Source organism: Dipodomys merriami, unplaced genomic scaffold (assembly GCF_024711535.1).
Source record: "Dipodomys merriami isolate MVZ:Mamm:240054 unplaced genomic scaffold, mDipMer1.0.p SCAF_7, whole genome shotgun sequence".
NCBI lineage: Eukaryota > Metazoa > Chordata > Mammalia > Rodentia > Heteromyidae > Dipodomys > Dipodomys merriami.
The window spans coordinates 73,233,178-73,260,590 of record NW_027206290.1 but is presented as its reverse complement, the minus strand read 5'-3'; the positions used below and the strand labels follow the sequence as shown (position 1 = coordinate 73,260,590).

General features: G+C 49.0%; 1 protein-coding gene across 3 annotated transcripts in view; it reads left to right on the top strand.

Moving 5' to 3' along the window:
• The window catches only part of Mtcl2 (microtubule crosslinking factor 2), a 79,140-nt gene that overhangs the window by 41,697 nt on the left and 10,030 nt on the right, over positions 1–27,413 (top strand). Inside the window, exons 5-14 of one of the 3 annotated variants that reach the window (XM_070007251.1) lie at positions 334–1,554; positions 4,795–4,935; positions 11,057–11,182; positions 12,092–12,322; positions 14,437–14,541; positions 15,754–15,921; positions 17,282–17,533; positions 21,904–21,975; positions 23,416–23,486; positions 24,728–26,075. In XM_070007251.1, coding sequence (XP_069863352.1) covers positions 334–1,554; positions 4,795–4,935; positions 11,057–11,182; positions 12,092–12,322; positions 14,437–14,541; positions 15,754–15,921; positions 17,282–17,533; positions 21,904–21,975; positions 23,416–23,486; positions 24,728–26,075 — 3,735 coding nt within the window. Of the gene's footprint in view, positions 1–333; positions 1,555–4,794; positions 4,936–11,056; positions 11,183–12,091; positions 12,323–14,436; positions 14,542–15,753; positions 15,922–17,278; positions 17,534–21,903; positions 21,982–23,415; positions 23,487–24,727; positions 26,076–27,413 lie in introns of all 3 variants that reach the window. The other 2 variants (XM_070007252.1, XM_070007253.1) reach the window with 2 other exon arrangements.

The window sequence follows — 27,413 nt, the reverse complement described above, 5'->3', positions numbered from 1 at the left end:
ATTAGCCCCAGGGTTGATTGACATATAATTGTAGTGAATCACTTCAACTTTCTGGCCTCAGTTTCCTCGTCTATGCCTCTGGTGAGTTTACGAATCAGATACAAGCATGCCAAAAAAAAAAAAAAATCAAATGCTACCTGTTGTGCCTGGCAGGCACAGAATACCATTGTATTCTGCTGCTAATGGTAATGGCTTGCCCAGGTCCCAGGTGCATTTTCCAGGTGTGGGGAAACTGTAATAAGAAGGCCCTCAAGGGTTGGGCTGCGTCAGCCCAGCACATGGTTAGTGCTGAGCCCCACCAACCTGTCTGTCCCCCTGTGCACCCTGCTCCAGGAGGACAGTGCGGATCTGAAGTGCCAGCTGCATTTCGCCAAGGAAGAGTCGGCCCTCATGTGCAAGAAGCTCACCAAGCTGGCCAAGGAAAACGACAGCATGAAGGAAGAGCTGCTCAAGTACCGCTCGCTCTACGGGGACCTGGACGCCGCCCTGTCGGCCGAGGAGCTAGCCGACGCCCCGCACTCGCGGGAGACGGAACTGAAGGTGCATCTGAAGCTGGTGGAAGAGGAGGCCAACCTGCTGAGCCGCCGCATCGTGGAGCTGGAGGTGGAGAACCGGGGCCTGCGCGCCGAGATGGACGACCTGCGCGACCACGGCGCGGGCTGCCCGGGCGGCTGCCCCGGGGGACCCGAGGCGCGGTTGGCCCTGGCGGCGGCGCTGGGCGCAGGCGAGTGCAGCGAGAGCCTGGCCGAGCTGCGGCGGCACCTGCAGTTCGTGGAGGAGGAGGCCGAGCTGCTGCGGCGCTCGTCGGCCGAGCTGGAGGACCAGAACAAGCTGCTGCTGAGCGAGCTGGCCAAGTACCGCGCCGAGCACGAGGCCGACGCACCCGCGCCGTCGTCGGAGGACGGCAGCGGCCCGGCGCTCGGCGAGCCCTCGCGGGAGGAGCTGGCGGCCGCCAAGCTGCAGATCGGAGAGCTGAGCGGCAAGGTCAAGAAGCTGCAGTACGAGAACCGCGTGCTGCTCTCCAACCTGCAGCGCTGCGACCTGGCCTCCAGCCAGAGCGCGCGCCCCGCGCTGGAGACGGACGCGGAAGCCGGGGACTCGGCGCAGTGCGTGCCCGCCCCGCCGGGCGAGGCGCCCTCCGCCTCCAGCGCCGGCACCGCCGGCACCACCGCTGCCCGGCTCGGCAGAGCTCGCGAGGCCGAGGCCCTGCCTGGGCTGCGGGAGCAGGCCCTCCTGGTCAGCAAGGCCATCGACGTCCTGGTGGCCGACGCCAATGGCTTCTCGGCGGGCCTGCGGCTGTGCCTGGACAACGAGCGCACCGACTTCCGGCTGCACGAGGCCCCCGACAACAGCAGCGAGGGCCCCCGGGACGCCAAGCTGGTCCACGCCATCCTGGTGCGGCTGAGCGTGTTGCAGCAGGAGCTCAACGCCTTCGCCAGGAAGGCCGACTCCGCCCTCGGGGTCCCTGGCAAGGAGCAGCCTGAGCCCTTCTTGGGGCCCCAGGGGTCTTGCAAGGAGATTATCCTGGCCAAAGACCTTGGCTCTGACTTCCAGGTAACACGCTGCAGTCCCAGCCTTTATTACTTAATTATGTCATTATTATTATTTTGATGCCTGTCCCTAGGCTTGAACTCAAAGCTTTTGTGCTCAAGGCTAGTGCTTTACCACTTGAGCCACAGCTCCTTTTCTGGCTTTTTGGGTGGTTAATGGAGTCTCCTGGTCTTTCCTGCCCAGTCTGGCCTCAAATCTCAATCCTTAGATCTCAGCCTCTTGAGTTGATAGGATTACGGGGGAGAGCCACCAGGGCTCCACCTGATTAATTTCTTCTGAACATTGTATCAAAAGTACAACACCATACCAACCTGCACACCAGCACAGCTTCACGAGCTTTCCCATGGAGATCACAGCCTTGCACTCGGTCACCTAGAGTATGACAAAAGCACCTGGCAGCCCCTCACCCACAGCCAGTTTCAAGGACAACCCCTTTCCTCACTTGATTTTTTTTTTTTTTTTTTTGGTCGGTTGTGGGGCCTGAACTCTGGGCCTGGGTGCTGTCCTCAGCTCTTCAGATCAAGGTTAATGCTCTACCACGTGAGCCACAGCGCCACTTCCAGCTTTTTCTGCTTATGTGGTGCTGAGGAATCAAACCCAGGGCCTCATACATGCTCTAGGCAAGCACTCTACCACTAAGCCACCTTCCCAGCCCCAACACTTGATTTTTAAAAATCTATCTTTTAAACATTATGCAATTGAATCATATAATTTGTACAAATAAACTGCCTAGCAGCTTTCACTTTACTTGCTAGTTCATAAAATCTTCCTCATCTTTAGATACAAGACCATTGGTTGAATGGAGCACTAAGAGTGGTCACTGACTCAGGCTTCGTCTTCTTTCCAGGTTGTCATCCTCTTCCTTTTAGCCCCTAGAGCTGAAGATGGAAGTTAGGGCCTTGCACTTGCTAAGGCAAATGTTTTAATGCTGAGCTACACCCCTTTCCTTTCTTCTTTTCAACTTTCTTTTGTAATTTTGTATTTTAAAACAAATATATATTTTTAAGGTTTTTGATCAGTTTCTGTGCAAAAGCAAGACTTGCAACTTTTTACTGGCAAAGAACTGGCATCCTTGGTGTTCATTAAGTATTACTTAGAAAAACCAAAATAGCTAAAGCATCATTGAAAAAGTAGTACATAAACATTCAAGAAGGCTCAGAAGTTGCCAAGTATCTGGAGTAGTCAGTCATGTGCAGTAATCACTGCCACACATGGCCAGAGATGGAGCTCAGTGGTACAGTGCTCATCTAGTATGCACAAGAGCCTGCCGGCCTGCCTTCCATCCTTAGCAGACAGGACAAACAAGAGAATGGAAGAAAGGAAGGAAAGAGGGGAGTGAAAAAGAAGGAAGGAAGGAGGTTAGGCCATGTTTAAATTATATGAGTGAAAATCATATATGAGTGAAAATTCAGAGCCATGTTTCAAGTGCCCAGTTGTCACATATATCCAGTTGCATGGGTCTAGATCTAGTTCCATCCTTCCAGGATACCCTTCATAATCTTTCTCCAAGCCAGGTGCTGGCAGCTCACACCTGTAATCCTAGCTATTCAGTTGGCTGAGGTCTGAGGATCGTGGTTCAAAGCCAGCTCAAGTAGGAAAGTCCATGAGACTCTATGTTTAATTAAACATCAAGAAGCTGTAAGTGGAGCTTTGACTCAAGTGGTAGAGCACTAGCCTTGAGCAAAAGAACTTAGGGATAGTGCCTGGGCCCTGAGTTCAAGCTCTAGGATTGGCACTAAAAAAGAAAAAAAAAATTCCCCACAAGACATGTATTTATCTCCCAGCTTGTTTAATGTTAGGTCTTCTGTTGCTGCATAATATATTTTTCTTCATGCCTGTATCTGTGTGTCCATTTGCCACAATGCCACATTTTTTGTTGTTAGGTTTTTAATGCCCAGCATTGGAGGGGCTGTGGTGAGCAAACCCACTTTTCCCAAACCTCCCTTCTCCTAAGTCCTTTCTTTTCTTTTCTTTTTTCTCCCAGCTATGAGGTTTGAACCCAGGGCCTGGGCAGTGACCCTATGAGCCCCTTTGCAGAAGTCCAGTGCTCTATCACTTTGAGTCACAGCTCTGCTTCTGGTTTCTTTCTTTCTTTCTTTTTTTCTTTTGCTAGTCCTGGGGCTTGAACTCCACCCCAGGGGCACTGTCCCTGAGTTTCTTTTGCTTAAGGCTGGCATTCTACCACTTGAGCCACAGCACCATTTCGGCTTTTTATTTTTTCTGTATATGTAGTACTGAGGAATCAAACCCAGGACTTCATGCATGTTAGACAAGCACTCTACCACTAAGCCACATTCCTAGCTCTTTCCCTTATTTTCTAGTGGGGAAGAATTCACCAAAATATCAAGTCAGGCAAACTGAAGGAAAAGCATGTGGCTTTATGGACAAGGAACTTGACCTACACTTGGCAGACTAGATGAGAGGAAGAAGAACATGATGTGTCCACGGAACTGAGCAAAGAGGCAGAGGCTGGATTGCAGGCCAGTCTTGAGAGAGGTTGAACAACAGACTCATCTTGAGAGCACAGCAGGTGTTTTTCTGTGACTGTATAGGCAGATTTGATTTTGTCTTTTTTTTTGGGTGGGGAGTCTGGTCATGGTGCCCAAACTCTGGGCCTGGGCGCTGTCCCTCAGCTCTTCAGCTCAAGGCTAATGCTCTACCACTTGAGCCACAGCGCCACTTCCGGCTTCTTTTCTTTTTTTTTCTTTTTGCTTATGTGGTGCTAAGGAATCGAACCCAGGGCCTCAGGCATGCAAGGCAAGTGCTCTACCACTGAGCCACCTCCCCAGCGCCTTGATTTTGTCTTTTTAACCATGTCTTTTAAATACAGTGGCCCTGTGCCATAATTTCCTTGCAGTAAGGCTCTGTGGCTCTGATTTGGTCTTTTTTTTTTTTTTTTTTAAGCAAGCAGGCAGTCCCATGTTGAATCTCTCTTTTTGGTTCTTAGTGAAGTAGAGTGAAATAGGACCACATAGGTGGAAAACATCTGGCTGTTTCTGCAAGCCATGCACAAAACAGATATGCACAAAATGAGTATTTATGCCCATACTTACCTACTCATTCATCTTTTCAACAATGTTCATTGAAAGGCGGCAGTGCTGCCCGGCAAGGCTGGGTCTAGACTATAGACGGAGATGGATCTTCTTAGGTCCCACCCACATGTGGGTGGTCCCAGACCTGTAGAAACTGGGCATCTTCTCATGCATATTTATCTTTGTTACCTTCTGCCTTGTGTTTGCGTAGTCGCCGGACTTCAGGGACCTGCCAGAATGGGAACCCAGGATGCGGGAGGCCTTCCGCATCAGTGACTTGGATTCAAAGCCTGATCCCAGTCGGAGCTTCCGGTCTTATCGAGCTGAAGATAATGATTCCTATGCCTCTGAGGTGGGTCTGGGTCTTGGCCTACTCAAAAGTAGGTTAGGTGGCAAGAGAGAGGCTGGATCCTCCCCAAAGCGAGTGATCCGTGGAGGATGATGACATGTCATGAGCATTCCATTTGATTCCAAACGGAAGTTTGGACAGTTCTCATGTCCTAATCAAAGGAAGTTTATAGGATTTTTCTTCTGTACTAAATTCCACAGGGAATTGAGTAATTTATGTCATTTCATGAAGCCATGAAACTATTTTTTTTTGCATATGTGTGCTAGTACTTGGCTCTGTCCCTTAGCTTTGCCCATTCAAGGCTGTCTTTACTACTTGAGCCATTGCTTCACTTTCTGCTTTTTGGTGGTCAATTGGAGATAAGAGTCTCTTTCTTATTTTTTTTCTCTGTCTTTCCTTTCTTTCTTTCTTTTTTCTTTCTTTTCTTTTTTCTTTCTTTCTTTCTTTCCATGCCTCCCCCTCCCTCCCTCCCTCTCTTCCTCCCTTCTTTCCTTCCTTCCCTCCCTCTTTCTTTCTTCCTTCCTTTCTTCCTTCCTTTCTTTCTTTTTTGTTGGTTGTGGGGCTTGAACTCTGGGCCTGGGTGCTGTCCCTCAGCTCTTCCACTCAAGGCGAGTGCTCTGCCACTAGAGCCACAGCACCACTTCCAGAGATAAGAGTCTCACCGACTTTCCTGGCTGGCTTTGGAAATGCCATCCTCAGACCTCAGCCTCTTGAGTAGCTAGGATTTCAGGCATGAGCCACCAGTGCCTGGCATGAAACCTGCTAGTTCATACAGCAGGGAGGCAACAGACTCTACAGTCACACTGTTGGGATTCCACTTGTGGACCTGCTGTGTACTGGCTGAGCTCTTGGATGAGTTACTTCATATCCCTGATTCATCTATGAAATGAAGGTTCTGGCTGGGTGTGGTGGTACACTTCTGTAATACCAGCACTTAAGAGTCTGAGCCAGGGCTGGGAAGGTGGCTCAGTGGTAGAGTGCTTGCCTTGCATGTATGAGGCCCTGGGTTTGATTCCTTAGTACCACATAAGCAGAAAAAGCCGGAAGAGGTGCTGTGGCTCAAGTAGTAGAGTGCTAGCCTTGATCTGAAGAGCTGAGGGACAGCGCCCAGGCCCAGAGTTCAGGCCCCATGTTTGACAAAAAAAAAAAAAAAAAGAGTCTGAGGCAGTTGAATCAAGAATTTAAGTCCAGGCTGAGTATATGGCTTAGTGGTAAAGTGCTTGCCTAACATGCATACAGCCCTGGGTTAGATTCCTTAGTACCACATAAACTGAAAAAGCTGGAAGTGGCACTGTGGCTCAAGTGGTAGAGTGCTAGCCTTAAGCAAAAGAAGCTTGGGGAAAGTGCCCAGGCCCTGAGTTTAAGCCCCAGGACTGGCAAAAAAACAAAACAAAACAAAACAAAAAACCATCCTGGGCTGCATCGTATGACCCCTATTTCCAAAAACCAAAGCAAACAAAAAGTCCCTCATAGGGTTGTTGAAAGAGACTTTAGTTCTATGTGGAGGAGAAAGAGGAGGAGCAGGAAATACCATTTGGACCCTGAGTCCAAATTGGGACCTAAGTCCAGTTCTGCCAGTGTGCCACTGTGGTTGTGTGATACTGACCACATCCCCACCACCACCCATCCGCTTGCCAGGTCCATCTCTCCCATCTGTAAGATGGAAGGGTTAGAATTGCTAGGCTTCTCTGATTCTTAAGGAATCCTCTTGGTTCACAGCAACGCCTACTCATGGGGCCTGGAGGACTGGACGGGTGGGTATCTCTGAGACTCTGCACTTGGTGAGTTGTATAGACCCCAGCCTGATGAGCATTCTTGAGTAGATAACTTTTGCAGATAAGTTAGTTCTGCCTGAAATGGTACAGAACTCCCTGGAAACTGACAGATAAAACTTTTAAAGCAAGATAGTCTGAGCTTCCTAGTAGCCATGACAAGGGGGAAAAAAGTATATGTATGTAAACTGGTATGTAGCTTAGAGGTAGAGAAATGTGCTTAGCATGCGAAGCCCTGGATTTAGTCTCCAGTACCGTAGAAAATAAAGAGGTATTGCTGGGTCTAAGAATGAAGCTCAGTGTGGTAGACCCCTTGTCTACCATGGATGAGACTACATTAAATCCTCAGTATTGAAATGGGATAAGATACTTGGTTCAAATTTTCTGAAAAAAGGAAACTAGCCTACTTCTATTTCTAAGGCATTATTCCCTGCACAAATTTAAGTATTGTTTCCTCCAGTTGCTCTCTGTGAAGCAGTTGTAACTGAAGCAAGCACTGGGCTAGAGACTGAGACCAAGGAAGAGAGAGAGAGAGCAGACAGGATCCAGCCTGTAAAGATTTTATTACAACAGACACACATGACCTACCGCAAATCAGTGTGGCTCAGTGGTAGAATACCTGCCTAAGTAGCAAGCTCAAGGCCCTAAGTTGAAACTCCAGTGTCACACATTAAAAAAAAAAGTTATTGTTTTAAATTCACCAACATAATGAGTGTTTATTTGCTTGCATACAGTGACATCTGCAATGCCTAGACTGGCATTTCCTCTGGTTTTTTTTCTTTTATATATATATATATATATATATATATATATATATATATATATATTTATTTATTTATTTATTTATTTATTTATTTATTTATTTTTATTGTGAAAATACTATACAGAGGGATTACAATTACATGGGCAAGCTAATGAGTACATTTCTTTTTTTTTTTTTTTTTTTGGGTCCGATCGTGGGGCCTGGGCGCTGTCCCCCAGCTCTTCAGCTCAAGGCTAGCGCTCTACCACTTGAGCCACAGCACTACTTCTGGCTTTTTTCTTTTTGCTTATGTGGTGCTGAGGAATCGAACACAGGGCCTCATGCATGCAAGGCAAGCGCTCTACCACTGAGCCATCTTCCCAGCCTATGAGTACATTTCTTATCAAGCATTGTAGCCTCCTTTGTTTCCCTTTCCCATCCTCCCCACCCCATCCAATCCTCCCCACTCCCCCTGCCCCCCCCCCGTTTTTGTTTCTCTATTTAATATGGTAGCATAAACATTTTCTTCCCTTACCAGAAAAACTTAAGACATTTCCTTTTTGTTTTGAGATGGTTTCTTGCTGTGTTGTCCAGGTTGGTCTTGAACTCAAAGGCTTATGTGATCCTCCTGCCTCTGGTGCCACTGGCTACACTGGGTTTTTTGGGAGCTGTCCTGAGGATTGAACCCAGGGATTCAAACTTGCTAGTGAAGCACTCTGTCTGTCACTTAAACTATGTCCCCAGCTCTTTTTGTTTGTTTGTTTTTGTTTTGATTTGTCTGGTTTCTGAGAGAAGGTCTCACTAAGCTTATTTAGTCTGGACTTGAACTCAGAATCCTCCTCTTCAGCCCTGTTACCACTCCCTCACCTTGCCCAGCTAAACTGTTTCACTAGTATACAACACATAAACAGAAGAGTGCTCATGGGCTGGCACGACATTTGCCAGTGTGCCAAAGCCCTGGGCTCCATCCCAACACTGTGAATAAAAGAAAAATGCCCATGGCTTTTCACCAACTGACCACTCCTAGGTCATCAGCACCTCATCAGTAAACAGCATGATCCTCTCCCCAAGATCCCAGTGCTTCCTGCTAGAAACCATCTGGACTTCTAAAAGAATACATGCTGTAATGCTTTCAAACATCATTTCTCCAGAAAATGTAGAATTTTATTGTTACTATCTTTTTTTCTGCCTTTTTTCCTCCCTAGTACTGAGGATTGAGGATTGAACTCAGGGCCTCTATCACCTGAGCTATGTGCCAAACCGTTGGGATTTTTTTTTTCTTTTTTGGTCAGTCATGGAACCTAAACTCTGGGCCTGGGTGCTGTCCCTCAGCTCTTCAGATCAAGGCTAGTGCTCTACCACTCGAGCCACAGCACCACTTCCAGCCTTTTCTGCTTATGTGGTGCTGAGGAATTGAACCCAGGGCCTCATGCATGCGAGACAATCGCTCTACCACTGAGCCACCTTCCCAGCCCAACCTTTGGGATTTTTTAAAATTTAAATTTTTTTTCCAGTGCTGGAGTTTGAACTCAGGGTTTTGGGCTTGCTTCGCTGGTGTTCTATCACATGAGTCACCCTTTTAGGCCTGCATTTTTTTTTTGCTGATTACTTTGGAAATAAGAGTCCAGCAAAGTTCAGCCTAGTCTGGTCTTGAACCTTAACATCCAGATCTCAGTTTTCTAAGTAACTAGAATGACAGGCATGGGCCACTACTACCCAGCTCAATTTTGTTTTTAACATAGGATCTCACTAACTTTTCCTAGACTGGCCTCCAACCTTGATCCTTTTGCCTCTACCTCCCAAGTAGCTTGGATTACAAACAAAACCATCACACGTCTTTTTCTTTTGCTCTTATTAGTCATTGTAAATGAGAAATAACTACAACAGAATCTCTAATTGACATTAAATAAAAATGTAAAGAAAAGCCAAGGCGCTGGTGGCTCACTCCTGTAATTAACTACTCAGGAGACTGATATCTGAGGATCACGGTTCAAAGCCAGCCCAGGCAGGAAAGGCCGAGAGACTTTTTTTTTGTCGGTTGTGGGCTTGAACTCTGGGCTTGGGCACTATCCCTGGGCTCTTCAGCTCAAGGCAAGAAAGTACTCTATCACTTGAGCCACAGCACCACTTCCGGTTTTCTAGTGGTTTATTGGAGATAAGAGTCTCACAGATTTTTCTGTCCAGCTGGCTTTGAACTTGATCCTCAGATCTCAGCTTCCTGAGTAGCTAGGATTACAGGCGTGAGCCACCAGTGCCCAGCCTGTGAGACTCTTATTTCTATTAAACCACTCGGAAAACAGGAAGTGGTGCTGTGGCTCAAGTGGTAGAGCACTAGCCTTGAGCTGAAGAGCTGAGGGACAGCACCCACGCCCAGAGTTCAAGTCTCACAACCAACCCAAAAAAAAGATGTAAAGAAAAAAGTCAAGCTCATATAATTAACCATTGTTTACATTTAGTGTGTTCCTGTCACTTATTACTTAATAATATACATACAATAAAGGATAGTAGTACCCTTAAGTGTACAGTTAGATGAATTTTTACATATATGCCTACTATTGTTTTTGTCCCCATTGTTTATTATTTAAATTGTTTCTAAGTTTTTGCATTTATAGCACAGCTGGTTGTGGTGTGCATACCTGTAGTCCCAGCTCCTCAGGAGATTGAGGCAAGATCACTAGAATCTTAGAGTTCAAGGCTCAGGCTACATAGCTAGACCCTCATCTCAGAAATTAAATAAGTAAATGAGAGAATCAAATTTAATTTTCACAATTTTTTTTCATCTAAATTTTAAAGAGTAAAATTAAGTTAAAATTATAACCATTGCTGAGCTTTGATGGCTCATGTTTGTAGTCCTAGCTACTCAGGAGACTAAGACTTTGAGGACCACAGTTCAAGGCTAGCCCAGGCAAGAAAGTTCACAAGACTCTGCCAGAAGTAGAGCTGTTGCTCAAGATGTAGAATGGTAGGATTGAGCACAAAAGCTCAGGGACAAGTGGCGCTGTAGCTCAAGTGGTAGAGCGCTCACCTTGAGCTGAAGAGCTGAGGGACAACGCCCAGGCCCAGAGTTCAAGCCCCACGACCGACAAAAAAAAAAAAAAAAAAAAAAAAAAAAGAACAAAAGCTCAGGGACAGAACCCAGACCCTGAGTTCAAGCCTCAGCACTGGTGTGTGCATGCATGCACACACATACAAATCAATATATACGGGCTGGGAAGGTGGCTCAGTGGTAGAGTGCTTACCTTGCATGCCTGAGGCCCTGAGTTCGACTCTTCAGCACCACATAAGCAAAAAGAAAAAAGCCGGAAGTGGCGCTGTGGCTCAAGTGGTAGAGTGCTAGCCTTGAGCTGAAGAGCTGAGGGACAGCGCCCAGGCCCAGAGTTCAGGCCCCACGACTGGACCAAAAAAAAAAAAAAAAACAAAAACAAATCAATATATACATTTGAGTGTTTGTTGTATTTAACTGACATGACCACCCACTGCAGCTGGGACAGCCATTGCTCTAGAGGGATGCTTGGGTCTAGTTTGCCACTGGTCCCTACTGCCTTCCATCCTTTGACCACAGCCTCCCTCTCTTCTCTCCTCTTGTCTGTGCCCCCCACCCCCGCCACAGATCAAGGAGCTGCAGCTGGTGCTGGCCGAGGCCCACGACAGTCTCCGGGGCCTGCAAGAGCAGCTCTCCCAGGAGCGGCAGCTTCGGAAGGAAGAAGCCGACAACTTCAACCAGAAACTGGTCCAGGTGGGTGACATTGAGGCCCTGCACCTACTTCAGTCTGTCCTCCTAGCTCTGAAAGCAAAGGGGCTGGGAGAATGGCTCACAGGGAGTACTTGCCCAGCATGTGAGGGGTCCGGGGTTCCATCCCCAGCGTCCTTGGGGACGCCTGGGTCTCTAGAAGGTAAGAAGGCCCCTGCAGCCCAAGACTTGCAGCTCCACATCCTACTAGGGTGTCAGTACACTAATAATTGTGCATCAGCCATGTTGGGCTGGAGTCCTGGACTTGGCATGGGCCGCCTGTATGACCAGGGGCCAATCGCATTTCCCCTCAAGGCCTCACTTTCTCATGTATGAAATGTTCCTGACAGGCCTGGCTGGTGATCCATTTGCCAGTCCCATTGCATCCATTAGTCAGAACCATGTAATACATATCCATCCCATACATCCTTTAGAGCCTCCAGTCCTCCTCTGTAGGCGTGTCCATTTTATAGGTGTGGAAAATGAGGCCCAGAGAGAGCTGAAGTGCTTTGCCCATGGTTGCACATCCCATATCTCTGGCTCTTCTTAGCCATGATCCAAGTTGATGCCTTGGATGTTGCATCCATCAGCCTCCTGGGAGCCCAGCATGCTCTTGCTTTCCACATAGTCACCTTCCTGTTCTCATCTTTGTCCCTCACCCTTGTGGGTCCCTCATCTGTTGTGTCATGGGAACATCTAGTTGCCCACTAGGTGCTCAGGGTGTGATCACATGGTGGTTTTTCACACTGAATTGGGACTGTGACTGCAGCTGCTTTTGTGAGTTTATCATCCCTGGGTAGGATCCGGATAGGAATCATTGGCAGGTACCACCAGGTTCCCCCCCCATGCCCTTCATCTGGGCCCAGCTGGGCGGGAGTGGGAGGAACTGAGCCAGTGTCTGTCTGAACCCTACAGATGAAGGAGGATCAGCAGAGGGCGCTGCTGAGGCGAGAGTTTGAGCTGCAGAGCCTGAGCCTGCAAAGGAGGCTAGAACAGAAGTTCTGGAGCCAAGAGAAGAACATGCTGGTACAGGAGTCCCAGCAATTCAAGCATAACTTCCTACTGCTCTTCATGAAGCTCAGATGGTTCCTGAAGCGCTGGCGGCAGGGCAAGGGCTTGCCCAGCGAGGGGGATGACTTCCTGGAGGTATGCTTAGCCTGAGGGCTAGGACTGGGGAGCAGTAAAGGCTCCAAAGCTTCAGTCTAGCATCTGAGTTGCACACGCTTGCTTACCATGTGCAATGATCCTGGCTGGAGGGGAGTCTATCCCCAGCACCAAAACCAAAACAAACCAGGCTAAGCCCTGAAGTTTCCAGAGCAAGGACTGTGTACCTGTCTGTGTTCAGATTATCAAAAGACAGAACAATTCTTGTACCAGGGGTAGAATTGGGCTATTGATTCCTGCAGATTGATTCCCCACTACCCCACCTCCCCTACATACTTCCCTGCCTCATTATCTTCCTACATGCAACACTTGGAATCCTTCTTCCTTTGGTTTCTCCATTTTCTTCCCACTTCTCTGTTCATGACCCCATCCTTCAGTGGTGCTGGGGATGGAACTCAGGACTTCATGCATGCCACGTACTCTTTCTGCCTCTGAGCTTCACCCCCAGTCACTGACCTCAGCTCTTAGGTCAGAGTCTGAAAGAAGTCTTTTTTTTTTTTTCCCTACTCTGCTTCCCTTGAGGCAGAGGTTTCAGATGCCTCTTCTGGACACATGAGTTCCAAATACTTCCTCCAGCCTAGGCATTTCCCCAGAATTTGACAGATCCATGTAGGTGCCCAAAAGGCTTTGTGAATGTTTTGTCCAAAACCAGCTAGCACTTCCTGTACGTCATGACAGCTGCTCCTTGCTCAGGCCAAAAGCAGAGACAGCATCTTCTCCCATCTCTTCCCAGAGCGCCTCATCGATCCTTTGGCAAATCCTGTCCGCGCTGTCCCCAGAGTCAGCCATCCCCATTGCCCCTGTTCTAGTCACTTTCAGGTCTTGCTTGAATGACTGCTTTTGCCATCTAACTGGTCTCCCAGCCTCTGCCCTCATTTGGGGCACCATGCAGCTTGTGGTCTGTGTGAACACACTCTGGAGTGGTCCAGTACAGCTGTGTCTCAGCTAAAGCCAGCTTGTGAAACCAGATGTCAGCTTGGTGTCCCTCCTTGGCTCACAGTTCTCACCCGGAGTCAAGGTCAAGTCCCTACCATGACCTTATTCTTCATGCCTCTCTCACCTCCTCCAGGCTCCTCCTCAAACAGCTCGTTTCCACCTTAGCTCTTTTGCACATGTTGCACCCTCTGCTTGCAGTTCTCCTCCTCCAGGTATTCTCATGGCTCACTAACTACTTTCAGGACTTTTCCTAAGTACCCCTTCTCTTGATAGACCTCATTGACCACATGCAGTCCAGCCTACCCGTTTCCCTCTTCTCTTCCTCTATAGAAACTGCCATTATGGGATGTTCTATATCAAATAGATTTCATCCATGCCACTTATTTTTGTCTGTGTTCCTGTAGGCTCAGGGGCCAGGATCTTTGTCTGTCTTGCTCCTTGATGTAACCTTTGTTCCTGACACTGGGCCTGGCCCTAATAGGTGTTTACTAGATGACTGATGAGCAGATAAATGAGTGGTGACCAACAGCCCACTGAGGCTTCATTCCCAGCTGCATGACACCCTGGGAGGGGCTGGACTCCTCTCCAGAATCCATCTGCAACATATGCCCCCACCCAGAAAGGGTCCCTCCCATCCATCCAAGCCTTCTGTCTCTCTTACCCTTTACTACAGTGGGTCCACCCATAGTGCTCACCTGGTCCAGTCTGTCAACATGGATACTTCTAAGTGACTCAGCAATGCCCCCACGATTGCTGAGACAGTAAAGATGTTAAGTAGGGGCTGGGAAGGTGGCTCAGTGGTAGAGCACTTGCCTTGCATGCATGAGGCCCTGGGTTCCATTCCTCAGCACCACATAAGCAGAAAAAAAAAAAAGCCGAAGTGGCGCTGTGGCTCAAGTGGTAGAGCGCTAGCCTTGAGCTGAAGAGCTGAGGGACAGTGCCCAGGCCCAGAATTCAGGCCCCAGGACCGGACCCCCCCCCCAAAGAAAAAGATGATAAGTAGTGCTTCTCAGCCAGGAAGGCCCCCCTAGGGGTCCAGGTTAAACTTGGACCTCTTCCTTCCTTCTTAGCTGTGCTACTAGCCAGAGTCCCCTGATCCCAGGGCTGAGCCTCAGGTGCAACATTCTCTACCCCCTGTTGAGTGTGGTTTTTACACATAGGTAAACAGCATGAAGGAGCTGTACCTGCTGATGGAGGAAGAGGAGATAAATGCCCAGCAGCCAGATAACAAGGCATGCACAGGAGACAGCTGGACCCAGAACACAGTACGTTCCAAGTCCCTGCCTGCCCCTCCTTATTGTCTTTCCTTTGTCCATTTGTGATTGCTGCTGCCACCTTTGGTGCAGCCAGACACTAGGCACTGGGCACTGGGTACTAGACCTGCAGAAGGTTACTACCTGGTCACTACCCTTCTCCCCGCAAGTTGCTCAGTCTGGAGTCCATAAGTCATTCCAGGACAGTGATAGAAGAAGACTAGATGGCAGACTGTGAGGCACAGGCAAGAAAGCTGTTAATTCTGTTGGGGCCGGGAATAGTGAGGAATGATGTAATCTCTATTTCCCAACTACTTGAGAGACAGAGATTTGAGGATCACAGTTCAAGGCTAGCCCTGTGCAGAAACATGAGATCTACCCAAGAAATAACTAAAGCAAAAAGAACTGGGAGAGGGAGGCATAGACAAATGGTAGAGTGCCTGCCAGCAAGTGTGAATAAATGAGTTCAAATTTAATACCTAAAAAAAGTGAGGTGGTAAGAATATAGCTCAGTGGCAGAGCACTTATACAAGGCCCTAGGTTCCATCCCTCGCATTGTAAAACAATTGTATTTAGAGTATAGGGAGCGGTATCACAGAGAAAGGGTTGTAGGTGGTGAGTTTCAAAGGGTAAGTAGAAGTTCACTAATAGAGAACAGAAAGAAGGCCATTCTGGACCTAGAGGATTATGTGTGCCAAGCATGGCAAGATATTCTGGTACTGGCTGTGGCTTCATTTGTATGAAATTGGGGGATGGGTAGTGGGTATCAAACTGGAGTCATCGGAAGAAGGGCCTTTGCAGTCTGGGACTAAGAACCCTCAACTGAAGCCATGGGTCAGAGGGAGCAGTGTAGTCAGGTTTCTAGGATTGTACCCAGTGAGCTGGGTGACAGCTGAGCTCAGGAGATAGGAGTTGAGATGGAGTTGGGCACACTGTGCAGGCCCCACAGAGGCCTAGCTGCTGTGAAAGGCAGATCCTGAAAAGGGAAAGAGACCCACAGCCTGGGGACTGCAGAGCCTCAGAGGCAGACTGTGATTCAGTGGGATCTGGGCAGCACAACTTTCCCCTATAACTCAGAAGCCTTTATGTGAGGCTGGCACTTAGAGGGGTATCCAGGCCTGCCCAGGGCTGGACAAGGTCCCAGCTGTGCTCCTGTGCCAGCACTCAAGAGCCCAGAGGCCTCTCCTTCCTGAAGTTCCTAACTCAGCTTTGTCCTGCCTGCAGCCCAGTGAGGACATCAAGACCCTGGCAGACATGAAGGTAACACTGAAGGAGCTGTGCTGGCTGCTCCGGGACGAGCGCCGAGGACTGACAGAGCTTCAGCAGCAGTTTGCCAAGGCCAAGGCCACCTGGGAGACAGAGAGGGCCGAGCTCAAGGGCCATGCTGCTCAGGTGAGTCCCCACCTGCCAGACACTCTCTCCTGGTTCTCATGAAGCCCTCAGTGGTTAGTTCTGGAAGCAGGATACCTGAGTCCCACTCCTGGAGGCTATTTCACCTGGTCCCCAGAAAGGGCAGAAGACTTGTCTAGAATCACACAGCAAGGGCTTCAGGGAGCAGGAGTCAGTGGGCCAGGGGAGGAAGAGGAGGACTGCTAGGCACTTCTCCTGCATTGTGGGTTCGCAGGTGAGGTGAGGTGAGGTGAGGCTAGACACTTGAGGCCTGTCTGTACCTTGCTTGCACCTGCTTGGACTACAATTGCCTGCTGCCCCCATTTGGTCCCTTCTCTCCTCATGAGGATCCCTCAGCCCACTGCTACCTGGCTTTGAGGGTTTCCCCAACAACCACCTGACCAAAGAGTCCTCTGGGAATTTGGTTTGTGCTGTGGCAACCTGTCCTGGGAGCAGGTTGCCAGCCCACTCTAGGTTGAAAAATGAAAAGGTTGGCCTCCAGCTTGAGGAAGGTTCCTTAGGCCTCTGCCCACCTAGTCACCCACAACTCCAGTCTCACCTTTCCCCAGTGTTTGCACTCCTGTTCTTCCTAATGCCCACAGCAGCATCTGCATCCCAGATCCATGCTGGGCATTGAGCTGCCAGGTTGCACATCTTCCTTGCCGCCTTGAGGCCAGGGCCAGGAAAGTCATCATGCTGCAATGATGCTCACACCTGGGTATGACACGAACTGCACATGTACATGTGTGACTGTCCCATATGTGAGGGCCCATGTGTACTGGTGGGGTCAGCTTTCCAAGAGGGGAGATAAATATGTTCCCCTTTAACCTGAACCTGTAGTGCTGGCAAGAGTTGATAAAGCATAAAAAGCAAGAGCTAGGAGCTGGGCACCAGTGGCTCATGCCTGTAATCCTAACTACCCAAGATGGGAGATCTGAGGATTGCAGTTGTACAGTAAATCTGGGCAGGAAAGTCTGTGAGACTATCTCCAGTTAACCACCAAGAAGTCGGAAGTGGAGCTGTGCCTTAACTAGTAGAGTGCCAGCCTTGAGCAAAAAAGCCAAGGGCCAGTGCCCAGGCTCTAAGTTCAAGCCCCCGGATCAGCTGTGTAGTAGCTGAGTGACCGGGGGCACTTAGCCCTTGGAACTCTCGTGCTGAGGAGTGAGTTAGATGAGTTTTTGTGAGGCTTCTAAGAGGAGAGACTGGCTTCCAGAAAGAGCTTCCCAGCCCTGCTGTGAGGAGGCTTAGTGTAGGGGGTTCACAAGGCCCTCTTTCCCCATCCTTGCTGGTATCCAGGTGGCAGTCTGCAGGAAAGAGTGGAGGGGCTGCTGGTGCTGGCTGACCAGACTACTTCTTTCAGCAGATGGAGCTGAAGACTGGGAAGGGGGCCGGAGAGCGGGCTGGGCCTGACTGGAAGGCAGCCCTGCAGAGGGAGCGTGAGGAGCAGCAGCATCTCCTGGCTGAGTCCTACAGCGCAGTCATGGAGCTGACCCGACAGCTGCAGATCAGTGAGCGCAACTGGAGCCAAGAGAAGCTGCAGCTGGTGGAGCGGCTGCAGGGTGAGAAGCAGCAAGTGGAACAGCAGGTGAAGGAGCTGCAGAACCGCCTGAGTCAGGTGAGGCTGGTTCCAGCTCCAGCTGGTGTGAACCACAAGGGAAAATGGCTGGGGAGCCTTCCCTGTGCTGGATAAATCCTGAAGAGAGTCTCCTTCAGGTATAGGTAGATCTTGGTGCTCAGAAATTACAGTAAGAACTAGGTCTTCTCTATGTCTCTGTCAAGCCTGCTTTCTTCTGTGTTAGCTTTAGTCTTCCTTAAGCAAATGATCTCCAAATATGGCCATTGTTAGCTTCATGATCATATTTTACAGCTTAGCCATTGCAATGAGGAGAGTTTTGTGTCTGCCAGGTTCTGATTGGTCAGGTGTGAGTCATGTGCCCATCCCTAGAGAGGAACAAAAGCTGGAGCAGAGGGGGAAGGGCCAGGAGTGATTCCCAGGGGAAAGTTGGAATCCTTTGACCAAAAGAGGGGAGAATGAAAAGCAGTGAGGACTATACCCCCTCTACAATTCCCATCATGCCCTAGCAACCACCCACCACCACATGTGCTCTACTCTTTTTTTCTTTTTTTGCCAGTCCCAGGACTTGAACTCAAGGCTTGGGTCCCTAGAAGTTCTTCTTGGGCTGGGATGTAGCACAGTAGCAAAGCGCTTGCCTAGCAAGTGCAACGTCCTGGGTTCGATCCCCAGTACCAAAAAAGAAAAAGACAAAAAAAATACAGTTAAAAAAAAAAAAACCTAGAAGTTCTTCTTTTTTTATTTTTTTTTGTCGGTCATGGGCTTGGGCACTGTCCTTGTGCTCCTCAGCTCAAGGTGAATGCTCTACTGCTTGAGCCATAGCGCCACTTCCGGTTTTCTAGTGGTTTATTGGAGATAAGAGTCTCATGGACTTTCCTGCCCGGGCTGGCTTTGAAGCACGATCCTCAGATCTCAGCCTCCTGAGTAGTTGGATTTCAGGCATGAGCCACCGGTGTCCGGCTCCTAGAACTTCCTTTGTTTCACTCTTTATTTTGATTTTTTTCCTTTCTTTTAATTGTTACTTTAATTATAGCAGTCAGGACTTTATCCTGTGTAAAACATAAATATTACAGCTGGCTCCCTTCCTTTTCTTGCTATTTAAATTTATATCCACGGGGCTTTGTTTGCTTTGTAGTTATTTTAATTGAATCATAATGTATGTGTTATTTATAGTCTGCCTCATTGAATTGAACTATTGCTTGATGTTATATTCCTGACATATAGAAAAACTTATTTTTCCATATCTACCAAATCTAGATTGTCTCCAGTTTTTTTTCATTATTGAAGGTAGTGCCCCAGTGTGCACCCCCCACATGTGTACAAGAGTGCATGCATGAATATTTCTGTAGGATGGATTCCTAGAAATGAAAGTGTTACATTCAAGGACAAGTTTCTGAATAGCTGATAGAGCTGCCCAGCCAGCCTCCAGAGAGGCCATGTCCAGGAATGCTACCCCCTCCTCCCCAGCATGGTTTGAAGACCAGCTTTGCTCTATCTTCTCTCTCTTCTATGCCTTTCTCTGGTTCCTAGTAAAGGTGAGTATCTCTTCATGACTTTATTGACCATTTGTATTTCTTCTCAAGCTGTGTCCAATTGTCCAACCACCTGCACAATCACTATCCCTTTTTCAGATAAAGCTGAGGTAAAGTGACTTGCCCATGGTCATAAAAGGATTAAGGGACAAAAAAGGAATTGGTAGAACTTCCACGTCTGGTTGATTCCTTATCCTCAGCCCTGCATCTTTTCCTGAGGGCATGGCCCTCCTCTAAGGGTTACCCCTACTATCTGTGAAGGTTGAGCCCACTAGCAGGCACTGGCCTCTGAGGGAGCCTGTACCTGGTGAGTACAGGCAGCACCCAGACAAATCTCAGCACGTGCCACGTGGAAAGTAGATCCGATGCATCTGTGTGCACTATGAAACCAGTTCCTGTCTACAGAGAAGGATTCCCTCCTGTTTACTCTCAAAGAGTAAACAGCTGCTGTGAGAGCAGCTCCCTAGCCACTTGGAGACACACTTCAGCTCATAGGCAGAACCTACCAGCTATCAGGTCTGGACCATCTGTCTTGTTCCTGTTTCCTCTGGAGGGATCTTAGGGGGGACCTGCTGGTCCTCCAGCTTTGCCCTCCTGTATCTCTGACTTGGCTCTGCCTCCTTCAATTCAAATTAGGCCCACAAAGCAGTGCTCTTTGTTTTTCTTTCTCTCTCTCTCTCCCTCTCCCCCTACCTCTCTCCTCTCCCCTTGTCTCCCCCCTCTCTCTCTCTTTTTTTTTTTTTTTGGGTCTGGTCGTGGGGCCTGAACTCTGGGCTTGAGCGCTGTCCCTCAGCTCTTCAGCTCAAGGCTAACACTCTGCCACTTGAGCTACAGTACCACTTGGGCTTTTTTCTTTTTGCTTATGTGGTACTGAGGAATCGAACCCAGGGCCTCAAGCATGCAAGGCAAGCGCTCTACCACTGAGCCACCTTCCCAGCCCCCCCTTTCTTTCTTTCATTTTTTTCTTTCTTTCTTTCCTTCTTTCCTTCTTTCCTTCTGTCTGTCTGTCTGTCTGTCTGTCTGTCATGGAGCTTGAACTCAGGGCCTGGGCGCTGTCCCTGAGCTCTTTTACTCAAGACTAGTGTTCTACCGCTTTGAGCCACAGCTCCACTTCCAGTTTGAGTGGTTAATTGGAGATAAGAGTTTCACAGGGACTTTTCTGCCCAGGCTTTTCTTTTTCTTTTTTGTTTCTTTCTTTCTTTTTTTTTTTTTTAAGTTCTGATTACATAGCCTACATTACATTACATGGCTCTACATTCTTTAATCCAGACTCTCGGTGAGACTAGCCTGGTAAAGCAGCAGCTGGAGCAGCAGGGAGGAAAGAGCTTCTGACCAGGCGCTCCCAGCCTCACCTGGCTCTGCTAAGTACGCCTGATGGAGTCAGTTCTCTCTGGGCCTCATCTGTACAGTGAGGATAACTGGACTTGACCTCCTTGTCTTCAGGACTGCTGTGGGAATAAAGGAGACAGCCACAAGAATACCTGGGGTAGTACCCAGCATATCTAGGCATATCTAGGCCCACCCTTTTGCTCTAAAGCAATAAGTATCCCAGGAACTTAGTTCGTTCCTTCCATCTTCATCTGTTTTTGCCATGTCTTCATGTTAATGCTACTTTTGTGTTACTGATTTTATTATTTGTCTTCTGTTGGGTTTCTACGAAGCAAAGCCTGAGATACAGGCTGAAGTACAAGCAGGGTGACCAGCCTGTCCTGGTCTACATGGGACTGAGGGGGCTCCTCCTGGACTTCCACTGTTAGGACTGCAGCAGTGTTAGGTTTTTCAGAATGAAGAGCTTTCAGGATCGTGAGATTTTTCAATGCTAACCATGGGAAAGTCCTGGGCAGACCAGGGTGAGTTGGTAACCCTGTGTTTTCCAGTCTACCGTGATCCACTCCACAATCCTTGATACACTGGGGAGTTAAACCACTGGAGACACCATAAGGCATGAGCTAAGGCTTTTGTGCTCCCATGCTTGATTTTAGGACTTTAATGACTGTTGTCCTTTGACAATAAGTGGGTTCTGGTTGCCCAGAGTCACCCTGGAGAGAAGGCTGTAGTGACAGGTACAGGTGGGTTGTCAGAGCACTCTACCTTGTGACCTACTACACTGTGGCCACTGCCATTGCTGCCCCGTTTTTTGTTGGTCATGGGGCTTGAACTCTGAGCCTAGGTGCTGTTCCTGAGCTCTTCAGCTCGAGGGAGCACTCTACCACTTGAGCTACAATGCCACTTCCAATTTTCTGGTGGCTAATTGGAGGTAAGAGTCTCATGGGGGGAAAAAGTCTCATGGACTTTCCTGCCTGGGCTGGCTTTGAACCATGATCCTCAGATCTCAGCCTCCTGAGTATCTAGGATTATAGTCATGAGCTACCAGCGCCTGGCTTGCTGCCCTTTAATTGCTGAGTTTGAACCAGTTCTTCTCAGTCCTGAATCTCACAGGCACACCCACTGGTATAGGTGAGAATGCATGTGGGTCCTGTCACATACCACCTGGAGGTGATGGAGCTCTGAGAAAGCAATCTGATAGCACCTTGAGGAAGGAATGCCAGGAGCCCTTAGTGCTGGCCACCATTGATGGCAATGGGGTCCCTGGGTTTCGTGCTGCTGGCTGACCTAGCTTTCATGATGTGTACCTTGGAATAACAGCAGCTGTTACTGTTTTGGTCCAGATGACTTCCACAGAATGCCTACAACTAGGCAGTGTTACTTCCTAAGTGCAGCTTGTAGGTAGCTCAGAGCTGCTCCCTGCTGAGATGGTGGCTCTAGATCCATACTGGGGATCCTCTGGGCTGAAGAGCAGAGCCTGGGGAGTAGCTTTGCTCAGAACAATCCTTGTGTACTGCCCTTCCTACCACTGATGTGCTATCTTTCCCTTCTCAGCTGCAAAAGGCTGCTGAGCCCTGGCTTCTGAAGCATGCAGACCTGGAGAAGCAGGACAACAGCCGGAAAGAGGTGAAGGTCACTGCTGCCAGGTTGTCTTGGCTCATTGCTACATAAAAGTTCCCTAAGGGATAGGAATGTGGCATAGTGGTAGAGTGCTTGCCTAGAATGCATGAAGCCCTGGGTTTGATTCCTCAGTACCACATAAACAGAAAAAGCGGGAAGTGGCACTGTAGCTCAAGTGGTAGAGTGCTATCCTTGAGCAAAAGAAGCTCAGGGACAGTGCCTAGGCCCTGAGTTCAAGCCCAAGGACTGGCAAAAAATAAAAATAAAAAATAAAAATTCCCTGGTTATAGGAACATGATAAGAGGATGCCCTAATGTCCCACAGGCTACTCCATTGCACCTTGAGCTTCTCAGCCCTGGGGCCTTTATCCCATGGTCTGTCTGTCTTTCTGTCTGTCTTTCTGTCTTTCTTTACTCTCTTTCTGGTACTGGAGCTTAAACTCAAGGGCTTCATTTGATTATTCAGTTCACCTTGCTTGCTTATGGCTGGCATGATACCACTTGAGCCATGCCTCCAGCCCAGCTTTTTGCTGGTTAATTGGAGATGTAATCTCATGGACTTTTCTGCTCTGGCTGGCTTCAAACTATGATCTTCCAGGTCTCAGTCTTCTGAATAGTTAGGGTTGTAGGCATAAGCCACTGACATCCTGTTATTCCATGTTTTCTGCTCATGATTTGGGATAACCTCTGCTATCCTTCTATGCTGTGGAGAGACCCTAGGCCTTTCTTGGTTTCAGCTGTGTAGAAAATAAGACCTCTACATAACTTTATGATCTTGGTCAACTCACTGCCTTATTTCTAGGCCCCAGTTGTGTCACTGATAAATAAGGATCAACTTTTCCATCCTGGCAAAGCCCTGGGTGTGAGATCAATCAGTAAGGTCATGTTGGTGAAGTTTGTATGCATGACTCAGGTGTGTTGTTCATAGATCAATAGGCTGTAAAATGTCACACACAGTCCCTTCCCTCCTCCACCTCCTCCTCTTTTTGTCCCCATGGCAACCTGAGGAAGTGGTGTCACTCAAAAGACCTGATTGCAAACAGCAGATGCTGAAGTGGGAGGATTTTATTGGGGCTTGCAGGACTGGTAAGCATGCTGGTCCTGGGCCATGCCTCTAGTACAAGCCCAGAGCTGGAGCTCCATAGTCACTGCTGTCACCACCAACTGAACAGCTGCTTTTAGGTGCTTTGTTGCTGCCATCCCATTTGGGATAAATTCTAAGTGATCCCTCTTTCCCTGGGGCCACTCTTGCCGCTCTAGTTGGCCCAGCCTAGGTCACAGTTACTGTGGTGGGGGAGTTGGAAACATCCAGAAACTAATAGGCATTCTAGATTGCTGCTGACCTCATCATCATATTCCCCAACAGAGGAGACACAGGCATGGGGTCTGGGCTTAGTTCCTTTCCTGTACTGGTGGCCACTTATCCTTACTGACTTTTCCTCCTCAGACACGCAGTGAGAAGATCCATGACAAGGAAGCTGCTTCTGAAGCTGAGCTTGGGGGAACTGGCTTAAAGAGGTGCTCACCCTACCCCATCTACCCACCCTTTCCCCTCACTAGAGTTGGAAGACTACCCAGATAATGGTTTTCTTCTTTGGAGTTAGAAAGCTTGGAATGATGGGGAATCTGGCCTATAGTTTACTGTTGATTTGTTTGATTCTGAGCATGAGAACACTTGGGCCCCAGGGTGTTCTTGCTGGCCAGAGACACCCTTTAGCTCCTTTGGGGATTGTTTTCTCTTGTCTCAGACATTAGGATAGTCATGATACCCATCTATTCCTATAATTACTGAGCAGCATCCATTCAACCCAACCCTGTGCTGTGTTCAGGGGAACCCCTGAGATTAAAGGGACCATGTCTCCACCATTAGGAAACCTGTGAAAGGAGTGAGGGAGACAGAGCCCCACAGAGGCCACACAGAGCAGCCCAGAAGCACAAGGGCAAAGTGGGCCCTGAGCCTGAGGATTGTGACTCCAGTGCTGCCATTTCTAGACAAGAGAAGCTGCCCCCTAAAGCTTTTCAGAGGCTAGACATGTGCAGTGAGCGCCCACATACCTGGCATTTTACATCTTCATGCAACACACACAGATCTGTGCTGGATTGGTTTTGAAGACAGGGTTCCTCTATGTAGCCTAGACTAGCCTTAAACTGGTGATCCTCTTATCTAAACCTCCCGAGTGCTAGGATTACAGGATTGTGCCACCATATCCAGTTCTGTGCTGGATTTCTTGGCATTTAAATTTGGGTTTCCCTAGAAGCAAACCCTAAGATGGGGACTTACATGCAAATGGTTTATTTGGGAGAGGCTTTCTGAAAATACTTAAAAGTAAGATAGGAACAGGGAGCAGCCGCTGAAAGGAGTTTTCTCTAGGTGACTCTGTGGGGAGCTGGAGTTCAGGCTTCGTGAGTAATTCTGGGATCCAAAAGAGAATGTACTACTCAGATCCACTCATCTGAGGGACAGGAGGCCTGGGTGCTTACTCACCAAATCTCAACCAACCTGTGTTTAGGGTGCTACCCCTGAGCTGTAGAGCCTCCTCTTTCTAGAGGACAAGTAAATCACATACAAGCAGGTGTTTGGAACATGTGCTCTGGGTATATAGGTAGGGTGGAGTGTATGCAAAGGGGTTGGGGAAGCCACCCATGGTGTTGTCTAGGAGAGGTGAGTCAGGCAGGCTTACTGTATGTGGGCCTCAGGACAATTGAGCAGTGTGTGTACTATTTTCACTAATCCTGTTTTTCTCCTTTGCTCTGCCCAGGACCAAGTCTGTTTCCTCCATGTCTGAATTTGAAAGTTTGCTCGACTGTTCCCCCTACCTTGCTGGTGGAGATGCCCGGGGCAAGAAGCTACCCAACAGCTCTGCCTTTACCTTTGTGAGTACCGAGCCAGTAGATGCAGAGAAAGAAGCCAAGGAAAATCCTGGGCTCTTGCCACGGGACTGCAGCCGCCTGGGATCCCTGGCCTGCCAGGATCCTGCGGGGAGGCAGATGCAACGCAGCTACACGGCTCCAGACAAGACGGGCATCCGGGTCTACTACAGCCCCCCGGTGGCTCGGCGCCTGGGTGTCCCTGTGGTCCATGACAAGGAAGGCAAGATCCTCATTGAGCCTGGCTTCCTCTTTACCACAGCCAAGCCCAAAGACTCAGCTGATGCTGATGGGCTAGCCGAGAGCTCATATGGACGATGGTTGTGCAACTTCTCCCGACAGCGCCTGGATGGGGGGTCCGGGGGCAGCCCCTCAGCAGCCGGGCCTGCTTTCCCAGCCGCCCTGCATGACTTTGAAATGTCAGGCAACATGAGTGATGACATGAAGGAGATCACTAACTGTGTGCGGCAGGCCATGCGCTCGGGCTCACTGGAGAGGAAAGTGAAGAGTACATCCAGCCAGACGGTAGGCCTGGACAGTGTGGGTACGCAGACCATCCGCACGGTCAGCGTGGGCCTGCAGACTGACCCGCCCCGCAGCAGCCTCCACAGCAAGAGCTGGTCACCCCGCAGCTCCTCACTCATGTCTGTGCGCAGCAAGCAGATCTCCTCTTCTCTGGACAAGGTGCATCCACGCATTGAGCGGCCATGCTGCTCACCCAAGTATGGCTCACCAAAGCTGCAGAGGAGGTCTGTGTCTAAACTGGACAGCACCAAGGACCGCAGCCTGTGGAACCTGCACCAGGGCAAGCAGAATGGCTCGGCCTGGGCCCGTTCCACCACCACTCGGGACAGCCCAGTGCTGAGGAACATTAACGATGGACTGTCTAGCCTCTTCAGTGTGGTGGAGCACTCGGGGAGCACTGAATCTGTTTGGAAACTGGGCATGACTGAGGCCCGGGCCAAGCCCGAGCCTCCCAAGTACGGTATTGTGCAAGAGTTCTTCCGGAATGTGTGCGGCCGTGCACCAAGCCCCACATCGGTAGCAGGAGAGGAGAGCTCCAAGAAACCTGAACCTCTCTCCCCTGCCAGCTACCATCAGCCAGAGGGCATGGCCAGGATCTTGAACAAGAAGGCAGCCAAATCTGGCAGTGAGGATGCTAGAACCACCAACCCATCCCAGATGGGCAAGGATGGTGTCCCCCGTGATGGAGATGGAGTCTCAATCCTTCCTAATGAGGTAAGTGGGTAGACTTTGCCCTTTTCCTTATGAGGGAAGCTCTGGAATGATACAGACCTAGTGGTCACATGGTCTGAGTGCCAGGAGATAATGGTGACTGCCTTCCTAGTACTCTGCAGAGATCTCTAGCCTATGATTCAGGGAAGGGGTGTATCTGCTGCTTTCTTGCTCCTGGTGATGTGCTGTGCTCAGAGGCTTTTTGAAAGCATCCTGTGTTTTTTAATTTCTCCACGCATATTGGCTGCATAGGGAGGACAGATGCCAGGAAAATTGGCAAAGGCTACAAACTAAAGATCTTCCTCCTCTTGCTCCTAGAAAATGGAATTAAATTTTTTTGTGTGTGTGTCGGTCGTGGGGCTTGAACTCTGGGCTTGGGCGCTGTCCCTGCACTCTTCAGCTCAAGGCTAGTGCTCTACCGCTTGAGCCACAGCGCCACTTCTGAAAATGGAATTAAATATTAACCTGCCCGCCCCCTTGCCCCATCCATCTGACTTCACACCAGGGTACTCACATTGTCTAAGAAGCTTTGCTGTACACTCTCCACACATCAATTCTACTGAGTTAGGCACTGAGTGTTAGTCAAGGGATGCATCTGAGTTGGCATGCTGAAGGGGAAAGAAATGTTTTAGATGGATGATGGGATCTAGAACCAAGACCTGAAGGCATCAGCAGTTTCTCCCTGTTCTTTCTCTTTAGAGCTTTGTTTTCTTCTATGTTCTTTTCCTCCTCTCTTTCCTTCTGTTGCATTTCTACAAGCACTAGATAGGTTGTTCCAGCTCTGGTTTTATAACATCTTCCAGTTCAAGCACCTCAAGACATGAACTTAAAACTTTTTGATCAGTTTGAGTAAGGTGTACCCCCTTGGTCTCCCTCTACTGTGGTCAATGATGGTTCCTTGTGGTGCGCTATAGACTTAGCAAGGAGTATAGTTTGGGGCACACAGAAGTGAGGAGGACTGAGGGGAGGAACTGAGATCATCTTAGGCAGTCTGCTTCCCTGCTACTAGATGTTTGGTTGGTTTCTAGTTTCTTGTTTTTTGTGGGGTTTTTTGGCCGGGCCTGGGGCTTGAATGAAGGCCTGGGCAATGTCCCTGAGCTTCTTTTGCTCAAGGCTAGAACTCTACCACTTGAGCCACAGAACCACTTCTGCTTTTTTCTGAGTAATGTGTTAGAGATAAGTCTCATGGCCTTTCCTGCTGAAGCTGGCTTCAAAATACCATCCTCAGATCATGAGCCACCGGCACCTGGTGGTTTCTAGTTTCTATTACAGATAATGCTGTGGCAAACAGCTTGGTACAAAACCATTTTTTTTCCTAGTCCTAGGGCTTATCTCAGGGTC